This window comes from Toxotes jaculatrix, chromosome 17 (genome assembly GCF_017976425.1).
Source record: "Toxotes jaculatrix isolate fToxJac2 chromosome 17, fToxJac2.pri, whole genome shotgun sequence".
NCBI classification, from domain to species: Eukaryota; Metazoa; Chordata; class Actinopteri; family Toxotidae; genus Toxotes; species Toxotes jaculatrix.
This window is the reverse complement of record NC_054410.1, coordinates 10,360,512-10,371,338: the sequence shown is the minus strand read 5'-3', so window position 1 is coordinate 10,371,338 and position 10,827 is coordinate 10,360,512. Positions and strand designations below refer to the sequence as shown.

General features: G+C 38.9%; 1 protein-coding gene across 5 annotated transcripts in view; it reads right to left on the bottom strand.

Annotated features, from left to right (window-relative positions):
• The window catches only part of wdr25 (WD repeat domain 25), a 52,337-nt gene that overhangs the window by 30,117 nt on the left and 11,393 nt on the right, over window positions 1–10,827 (bottom strand). For 2 of the 5 annotated variants that reach the window (XR_005896215.1, XR_005896216.1), the window contains exons 4-8: window positions 8,693–8,823; window positions 7,077–7,247; window positions 5,918–6,058; window positions 4,241–4,450; window positions 3,058–3,227 (exon numbers count right to left, since the gene is read on the bottom strand). Coding sequence is in view for 2 of the 5 variants with exons in the window: in XM_041060357.1 (XP_040916291.1) it covers window positions 3,162–3,227; window positions 4,241–4,450; window positions 5,918–6,058; window positions 7,077–7,247; window positions 8,693–8,823 (719 nt within the window). In the remaining 3 variants the exon portion in view is untranslated. Of the gene's footprint in view, window positions 1–598; window positions 4,451–5,917; window positions 6,059–7,076; window positions 7,248–8,692; window positions 8,824–10,827 lie in introns of those variants that run through there. The other 3 variants (XM_041060357.1, XR_005896217.1, XM_041060358.1) reach the window with 3 other exon arrangements.

Here is a 10,827-nt window from a genome sequence, read left to right as displayed (position 1 = left end):
TACTGTACTGTACTGTACTGTATGTCTCCCTGCAGCAAACCTACTTGATGTAATGGGGTATTAAGATCTTGCTGTTTTATGTATCTCTTAGCCAAGGCACGTTTCATGCAGTCTGCAACAATTTTTCTATTGTATGTCATGATAACAGTGTAGCTACCTGAGACCAGCTGTTCAGTATGTTTTTGTTTAAGTGATGATGATAATTAGAGCCACTGGGATAAAACCACATTCCCTAAGAAATTCAACACAGACCCATGAACATGCTGAGCTATTTGCTTTGGTGTTAAGTACTTTTAGTAAAACCAACAAAAGACCATTAATTCCTGCTATAAAATATACGGTACAGATAATAGACTAAAGCTCGTGTAATGGAGTGACATTAATTCCTGATGTTTGGGAGAGGTTATCCATTATGTACAGTGGACCCTGCTGACTGCAAGCTGTTAAAAAGATTTATCCTTTCTCTATTTTCCCTTAAAGAAAATGCATGCTGTCTAATGCAAATAAATAAGATGGAAAAACACATTTCCAGCTAAATTGTTTCTCATAGGGACATTATCTGTAAGCACCACTTGCTAGAAGGGATATGTTTAATAGATATTTACAAATTGGCTGCATAAAAGGTATTAACATTGTATTTTTTTAATGCCACATAATATTCATAGTAAGACACAACTTGTAGAGTTCCTTCCTAGTGCTAGATTTCACACGTTAATCAGAAAGTTAAAAACCCCTGATTTTGATTGTTGAAATATTCGTTCTTATACACACACACACACACACACACACACACACACACACACACACACACACACACACACACACACACACACACACACACACACACACACCTATAAAATAATTAGTGTACATTGCTAGAAATCTACAAATGAAACAATGTACAAATTGAGTAGATATGATTACACATAAATTAAAGAGTAATAACATGAGTATTCAGAAATGAGCTGCAAGATTTTTTAGCTGGAACTTTTCTTATTTTTATATCAAAACGAGATGAAATCTGAGACTGAACTGCACACTAGTTACCGTTAAACCAGGACACTTGTGACATTGCCTTAATCCTAATAAAGGACTGAATGGTCTCCTTTACAGCATCTAACAACTGTGTACATAGTCTATATCTACTGTATTGTTACTGTACGTATACACTACTGCTACTGTCACTACTGTTACTACACAAAGTGTATGTTCTTCCTGACAGATAACACACACACGGTCAGTTTCTTGGAGGAGGATTAAGTCTATTCTTAGACTGGGGATATTTTTCAGCGGAGATATCCAATGAAATTTGTTTTAGTTAAAGATGACAAGGCTTAATCCCTGTCTAGAAATCTGGCACATGTGGCCGATTTTCTACCCTGATTCCTCAACACTGTTGGCACCAGTTACACAAACCAAAACAAAAGTGCTGGTTGTTCTAGTTTTCAGCAGAGATTAATTGGAAAACTCTCCGGGCAGGTAGGCAGGCAGATCTGCATGCACGTGTGCATTTCTGCACAAAAAGGAGGACAGGAAAGTGGCAAACAGGTAGTAAGATGCAAAGCCGATAAAGACAAAAATGTACAGTCGGTGTGTTGTTTTTAAACCAGCATGCTCAATTAGGCGTGTGTGTGTGTGTGTGTGTATATATATATATATATATATATACACACACACACACATATATACATAGAAAGTGGCGAAGACATGCTGTCCTGTACTTTATGTTAAATCAAGAGTTGCAGAGAGGTTGACCTGCTGCCCCACAACCATGCTACCACTTGCTAATGTTACTAGTATAGTTGGGACACAAGTACAATGTTCCAATGTTTGTGTGCCCTTTTGGTGAGATAGATCTTGGAGGATTTCTTCCTGCTTGTGTAGCTTTGTAGATCTGAGTGGAATGTCGACAGGGATAAGCTACATAATGGGAACTGAGCTTTGCCCTCGAGTAGTCATGCTTAGATTTTTTTTTTTTTGAAAGGCCATGCTTCTACCTCTCCCATTCCTGCAGATCTGGGAACTGGCTTAAGGCTGTTCATAAAAATTTCAAAACTGCATCTCTTCTTTTTGACCTCGTCATGTTTATTCTTATCTGGCTGTATAGTTATCGAAAGGGTTGAAAAGGTTTGGAATTACATTGAACCACAGTACAGGGGGGATTGAGAGGATATATGATATTTTTGTTGTGGGTATAATGTATAAAAAGAGATAAAGATACTTCATACACAACTGTTATTCACTATGAATATTTTTTATCCAGTTTTCACTTGATGTTATATTTATTGAATGTTTTCACCCTGAATGAAGAGGCTGAAGTGTTTCTGTCCTGTCCTACCTCCAGCCCTGTTCCATGAACAACAGGTCAGCTGTCTAAATGTCAACATGTTTGTCTGTCTGATGCATGGTTATATATTTTTGCTGTATGTTTATTTACTTAATAAAGATGGGCGTTGGGAAATAAATTGTAGGCTTCTGCATATATTGTTTTAAATTACTTATTTCCATGACCTTAACCCTTGAAGAGTTTCACCATGTGGGACAGTTGTAGAAAATTTTGAAATAAATTTCATGGATGGAAAGTTCAGTCTAGATCAACCCTCTTAATGCATTTGTTTCAATACCAGCTGGTACTTCAGTTTTAAAAGTACCATCACAGCTTCCTTGACTGACTCCAGTCAGCATTAGGCACAAAGGAGTGATTAGCTGGGGAAGTGTTGTGGCTGGTGTTAAGTGTCTGTTTTTTTTTTGTTGTTTTGACTTTGCTATGCCTGCCGTTTGTCATGGCCTGACTCCTTCTGTTTCTTTCAGAACAAAATTTCTATTGAGTTATTTTTATTTCAAGGGATTTTTAATCTGGTGACAGGAAGAAGATTTTTCCTAAACTGCCATCCTTTTAGATGAGAAGGTAGGTAGTCGTCAAAAGTAGTTTTCTCATGGATTTTCCCAAAAAGATTTTTCCTCACGCTCTTATGCAGCCAATAGAACACTATCTTTTACACTTAGTTTACTGGAATAACTTGTGGTTAGTTAAAAATTAACAAATTTGCTACTTACCCATTAAAGAAATCCATCTTCCATTTCTTTCCCTCCCTTGTTTTCTGCTGTTGATGGGCTCAAAGTTTATTCTTTGGTCTTTTTCTTACTTTTGAGGCCTTGATTCAGTCTCTCCTGCTGTGTATGATGGTACGGTTTAACAAGGACATTCTACTCGACTTAATAGCCATCTAAAACAACAGAAAAACATAGCAATTACTACAAAAAGTAGCAGTTTCCACTAAAATGAAATTCACTTAGTGGTCCTCTAAGACAATTAGCAATGTCAATTTAACTATTATTAACCACAGTATAAAAAAACTGCAGGGGCTGAAAAAAGGGAAAAAAGTATTGAGCCATTAGAATTTCCCTCACCACCAAACAGTAATGTGCATTTTAAGGACCGTTCTACTAGATAGTGAATAAAGATCACAAGTTTCTGTCTGCACTTCTCTGCTCTGCTGTTGACTGGCAGGGCTGTGGAAGAACCTGGCAGTGCTTTGACATATGTCGGCCTATATATATATTTTTTTTAAGTTTTAGGATCTCTGGTTGTCTCTGTGATGCTCTAAGCTGTCAGTGCAAAAGGAAATGTCATATCAGAGCCAGTGAGAGGAAAAAGGCATAGAGGAAAGTGATGTGTATGCAGAATGTGCAATGAAAAACACTTCTGATTAGAAAATGCCCAAAGACAATTTTTTTTTTCTTTTTGTTTTGACAAAAGCCTCAAGAACATGATGACGATGATGTCCCTAGCTGTATTTGGAGTGGAAAGCCGACTGTAAAAGTACAAAAGCATCGAGGTTGTGTGTGTATGTGTGTGCAGCTAGACTGCTTTCCCACCGCCCACCACTTTAGATAAAATTCATAACAATAGTTCACTCTTTGAACTGTAAAGAAACAACTTCCTTTGATCCCACGCAGTGTAGCTTTCCCTGATTTCAGGATATTAAAACAATGCAAGATGGGCCAAATATGAATAACATGCTTACATTAAGATTAACACAACAGTGACTGCTCTAGTGCCAGTATGAGTTCACATCAATGGAATGAAAATGTGGGTGGTATAGAACTTCTTATCATCGTATGCCACGAGGTTATGGGGGATAAAGTCTTGATTTGGCAGTTTAATATAGTCTTTTCTTGGCAAACTTGTGTCATCTTTTTTCACTCCATTTTCACTTCACAGTCCTCTGTGCCACACCTTGATCTCACCAGCCCAGTCGCAGGTGGCCGCAGTTGCAGGCAGGACAGGATGCTGAGACACACACAAACAGGGCTGGCTGTGGGCGTGGAGAGTCTGCAGCATCCGAGCGTTGTGGTAGTCGTAGAAGTGAGCGGAGCCGGTGGCACTCCCTGAGGCCAGGATAGTCCCATCCTGAGAAAACTCACACTGCACTGCATATCCTTCCACCTAGGAAAAAAAAATGTGTGTATATATATATATATATATATATATATATATATATATATATATATGGTACGATGCATTTACAAAGAGCTATTTTTACATTAGCGGCATGATAAAATGTCAGTGTAATAAGTATATGATGCAGATTATGGACTAGGCCAGTTGAATGTTAAAGAAGCCAAGCTGCTAGTTCAATGCTTGGAACATTAGAATAAAACTGTCGGAAAAGTAAATGAAGCATACTGGCATATCCCTTATTATCACCTCTAGGGTGCCCTTGAGCAAGGCACTTAAACCCCATCTACTTCAGTGGGTTGTGACAGGGCTGTGCTGTTCAGATACACAGTGTGAGTGTGTGTGGAACTGGGTGTTCCTGGAAAATAGCAATTGTGCTCAGAGTGAATATACCCTGCTTTGGGGGGGTGAGAATATGTCAATATACACTCAACTGGCAGTTTATTAGGAACACCAAGCTAAAACTAATGCTCATGAGGGGGCACAAAGCCACTGCAGGGGTGTGTGTGGATGAGCCAGGGAAAAATATGGCGTGAAACTAATTTGGATGAATAAGAGAAAGAGTTATTGATGCTAACATTCTGACCTTTATTTCACTAAAATTCAAGCAGTTATATTTTATTAGTTGCTTTCTCTATCATTGTTAATGACATAAAAATGATTTTAAAAATTGTGGGGTGGATGGGGGTGTGAATTTTTTTTGGCTTCTGAAGGGGTAAGCATTTTGAGAGCTACTGGTATAATGCAATCCCATTCAGCAAATAAGTGTATATCAAGAATATACAATTGCACATTCTGTGATAGAAGATTTTGGCCATATCACCAATCCCTACCCTGGTTACGAAAAGGTAAAGGACACTGACAGATTTACAAACAAAATCTTCACAATTCTGTCCCATTTTTATTACTCTGTATCTTTAACACGGAAACAAATATGTCCTCTTTTGTAGTGGTTAAAAATGTAATAGTACTGTACTAGAAGTGGCTCTGCGTAGCTTACAGAAGACTAAAAGAGTGGAAGAGTAGGATGGTGTTACTATCTCTTCAGCAACAAAAAATAAAAATAGGAAACGCGGAAAGGGAAATTTTTGTATTTTTCTCGAATCAACAATCCAGACACCACAGTAGCAGCTCAACATGTTCTCAATGATGTTTATAATCTACAGCCATATTCTGCTGTTTGCCTCCCTGAGTGGAAATATTGTATTGTACTTAGTGTGTTTGTTTTAGGGAAGGAGACTATAGAGGAAACACTGCGGGCTATGGATCTACGTGTGGTTTGTATGTTATGATGAGCATTTCATCTGTGTGTATATGTTTATTCTGCCTTTACACAATTCTGTGCTGAAGTTGTCTGTGTGTCTGTGTACATCCAACTGCAGTACTTTCTGTATTGATCAGTCCCACGTAAACCCCCATCCTCACCCCACCCCAGAGGCAACAGTCGTTACTGACCTTGTGTCCTTCATATCGCCGCCGCTTGTTCATCCTATAGGGCTGTTGGGAGGAGAACACTGCTATGTAGTTCCCGTTGGTCTGGGCGACAAAGGACTCCTCCAGTGGGTGGAGAGCCAGGCTCGGGCACGTGTATCGCTCCTGGAGGCCAAATGAGAGGCGAGAAAAATCCAGAGGGGAAATGAATTCATTAATTGACCTTTTCTTGCTGTTAGTAACCATGAAGTCAGTTGCATGTTAACCAGTCTATTAATTTGAAAAGGCCTTATGTTCTGAGGAGGAGTGGGTGGACAAAGTAACTGAAACACTTTTTACATTTCAAACAGTAATGTAATACATTATTTTGTCCATTATTTCACTAATATTCAGAGTGGTATGGAGAATTTTCTGGTCCCCTGCAACTTCCTGTACCGTACAATAAACACTGATTCGGAGATGAGAATTTATTCAATACAAGAAAAAAAAACATAAGGGTTATTAAAGACACATGTTTAAAATCTCAGTGGAGTGCCCACTTCTTCCAGCACTATGTAACTGTCACAGTAGGCCTGTTACACATGCCTCATTACCAACTAGTTTCACATCAGGAGGTTTACAGCTTTTCAGGAGTGTACCTTAAATGGGAAATGTGTTACCTGTTAAAATTCACACAACTGTTCATCCTTTTAGCTGATAATTTCAACATGCTTTGCGAATCAGAACCTTATTTATTCAGGGACTATTTCTTTCTTCCTCAGGCACCAATTTTTCTACGCTACCACAGTATAGTAACTCCACAGTAGCATTGTTTACACCAGGGCCCTGACAACTGAGACTGATGGAGAAGAGCAAATCTCCCCTCTTGTCATCCACACTGTTACAGCGAGACTCCAGACTCTGCACCTCAGTGTTTTCTTCATAATCTTCAGGGACTGAACTAGATTCTCCCCACTTTCTCTCCTTGGACCTGCTCTGTGCAAATGTTAAAGAGGCTTTAACATTTTCTTCCTTGCACACTGCATTTGTAGATTTGTTTTCTATTCACATACTGTGTATTTATTATTATTATTATCATTATTACATTTTTCCTTACTCTTTCTTAACTGCGTGTTGAGCAGTTTTAACAAAACAATTTCCCTGTGGGGGATCAATGAAATTTTTCTGATTCTGATTTGCTTACATGGTAGATCTGATTGGAGACCTTGGCTGTGGTCTGGTAGTCCCAGGCAATGAGGGTGCGGTCCGCAGAGTCTCTGCTCACGCAGTCAGAGCTTATTATAAAGTCCACACCACCTCTCAGAAACAGGATATCCAAGGTCTGCTGGATCGCTGATTTGTACACTTTCACCATCTGGAAACACAAGCACAGAACTTTGCATTAATCTCTTTGAAATTCATAGTAAAAAATGGAGAGATGCTGTTCGATCTACAATGTAGTGTAAAGTGTTACTGTGTGAAAAATCTCAAGTGGTTATACTATATGTACCATGTTGAAGCCTTGATGATTTTATAGCACAGTGCTTTGAATACACATTGTTCATGGCACTCAGCTGAGGGGTGGGGACTCAGGCAGGATGACAAGTACAGTGCCAGTAGTTCTTTCTTATAAAATCCAGCAGTCGTTGATCAAAGAGTGTCTAAAAGTGTTGCACTGCAACATAAATACAGTCGTTTGAAGTTGCTGTATTAGGATGAAGCAAAAAAAAGAGCAGCAAGAAAAAAAATGTATTGTTGACCTACATGGACACAAAACATTTTCAATCCTAAGAGAAGCAATGACAGAAGTTATCAAATGGTGAGATTCAATCAGTCATGATCTAGACTGAGGCAGCATTTGTCACTTTAAGAGAACCATATACTTACACCTCTCTTTGATTACCCAGCCTTATCAGATCAGATTTCCACAGGGTGTTTGATCGCATTAGGTTTAATTTCAAAGCCACTGAGCGAGCGACAAGCAGCTACACTTCACATTAGACTATTTAACTTTTGACCCCTAACTGCAACTTTAACTGCTCTCTTTCTGATTTAAAAGTTTAACCAAACTTACTTTTTTTACAAAGAGTTTTATTATAACATGGTAGAACAATCTCATGCATCCAGTTCTACTATCCAGTCCATTTTGGCAAGACTTCAGACTAATGGTTTAATGTTGTCCCTGTGGGAGGGTGAGCTGCTCTCAGCCCTTTTTTTTTTTAATTTATTTTTTATATATATCTAGTGGGGTTCATTTCACCTCAGCAGAAGAAACACACAGCCCAGGGCTAAGACTGACAGGCAGCTGGGACGCTACAGCATTAACAACCTATTTGGTGAGGACTGGTCTATGCTCACTCTGCAATTCACATTGACACCTGCTGGCAGAGGCAATCCCTGCTGTATTAAATCTAAAACCCTGCCGGGAAACGATTCAGTTTGCCAGGGGGAAAAGTTACATGTGAGCATTCAGATTCTGAGGAAGTGAACAGGATTATCATATAAAACAGTCCATTAAGCTTAACAGCAATATTAGGTTGCAGCTTCATGGGAACAATGAGTCCTGAGTTAACTTAAAATCTGCTTTGAATAATTAGCAGGATAACCTGAAATGTTATTACGTATGTGACATCATTATTCTTTTAGTGAAATACAGCATGAATGTAGACTACCTTGTTTGTACCAGTGTGTAGGAGGGAACTGTGGATGAGGATCATGTGTTCAAAGCCTACATATCTTAGATTTATAAAAGGTCAAACAACAGCCGGTGAACCAGAGTCAATAAAAATGATAAACTGTAAGGAGGTTAATAAGTTTGACCTTGCAGCTGCGAGAGTCCCAGGCCTTGACCACCGAACTGTAACCTCCACACAGGAATACATCTGGGTTGCTGGGATGCAGGACCGCACACATCACCTTGAACTGGTTGTCCAATTTCACTATCTGCTGCCCTACAAATATGAAGAAATAAGAGAAAGAGAGAGAAAAGAACAAGATCAATCAATCTTTGAAACGATAAATCTTCGCAGCTTTTGTCAGTAGTGAACTCTTGGCACTACAAACTCAAGTATGATGGAATTAAGATATCCGTTTGATATATTACATCCTGTGATAAAAGCAGATATTTTTATAAGAGCAACAAACCAAATGATGTTTCTTTCAATCCTGATAGACACTAGAAAAATGTCAGACCCCTTCACTTTTTCCACACTTCATTGTGTTGTAGATTTAATCTTAAATGGGTAAAATTTTTGCCCATCAGTCTACACTCAATAAACCATGAAGACAAAACTCAAAAACCCCAATCTCTCATTTACAAAAGTAATCAAACCCTTTGTTGTGATCAGGTGCATCCTGTTTTCTTTAATTATCTGTGAGACGTGTCTTGAACTTGATTTGACTCCACCTGTTCCAAAATGAATTGAATGGATGCAGTTAGGAAGGCACACACCTGGTTTTATAAGGTCAAACAATTCACACCACATGTCAGGACAAAAACCAGGCAATAAATCCCAAAGGACTCTCTGTAGACCTCTTGGATAAAATTGTGGCGAGGTATAGATCAGGGAAGGGGTAGAAAACCAGTGGCCTCAATTATTGTGAAATGGAAGAAGTTTGGAACCACCAGGACTCTTCCTAAAGTTGGCCGTCTGTTTAAACTGGGCAAGCAAGAAGGACCTGGGTCAGGGGAGTGACTGTAATTCACTCACTAAGGTGATTATTTACCATACCAAGGAACAGTAATGCTTCTAGGTTCAACATCTTGTAGGGCAGTGTGTGTGTGTGTGCGTGTGTGTGTGTGTAATTGTGCCTATTCAGTGTTTGCGCCTGAGTGTGTTGCCTACTCAGCTGTAAGGAACTCATTTCTAGCTCAACTCTGACCCCTGGCTGGTTTCTGTCCTCTTTGGGCCCCAACAGAGTCGCCAAGGCTGTCCAAGGAATCACTTTAGTGCTGTTTAATCTCTGCCCGGAGAATATCAGTCCCACTCTTGCTATACACATCTATAAATTTTAAAAAAAATGGTTCAGACTTTTAAATTAATGAATGAAGACAAACCTTTGCAGTTTGTGCCGCTTGATTATACATTTTGTCTTTCTCAACTCTCAAGACTAAACACAACGTAAATTTCAAATACATTTCCTTTGAGACACAAATTCTGCTGAGACTTCTCTTTGGTTTATTAATTGAGCTCGGTGTGAGGATCCAGCCCTCCTTGTGAAGCGGCCATTAGATTCCTGTGCAGTAAACACTGTGTGTAATTCAATTGTGCCGTCGCCTTTCCTGTTAAACAAAGTGATTCAAAAACAAGCTCACTAATAAAAGATACAGTAAATCTTGCTGTAAGCTGCTGCCAAAGATAGAGTTCCCACCTCACAGCACCTTCTGAAATTCATGAAGGAATGATGTTGAACTAAAAGAGAAGAGACACTTTCTGTGATCATTTCAGGTCAGAGACAGGGACTAGGCTTGTTAAAAGGCTTCAGTTTTTGAACACACGTCTTTCTGTTACTAAAAAACAAAAAAGGCTTCACATAACCTCAAACGAGACCATGGAGAGTTTCTTGTGATAAAATAAAGCTTTTATTTTTATCATTAGATGCCCAAGGTCAGTTCAACAACTCAACTGTAAGTCTGTAACTCACTGTAATGATGGCGGGTGAGTGGACTGACCAAAAAGATAGCAATGCTTTTCTTGCTTAGTGTGAGACTTGCAGCAAGTTTTCCAGAGTCTGCCTGCCTTTTCCAGACAGCAGTACATCATAGATATCAGTCTCTGAGAAGCTACTTGATTTTAATCTTGCTCAAGATAAAAGGATAATCTAAACTGACAAAGACGCAGCAATGTAGAAAAGAGAAACTACTGTTTTGGCTAGAGGCGGCTTTATCTAAATCAATTAAAAATGTCACACTTAAAAAGAAAACAAAAACACTGAGAGGCTTAAATATAATTAAG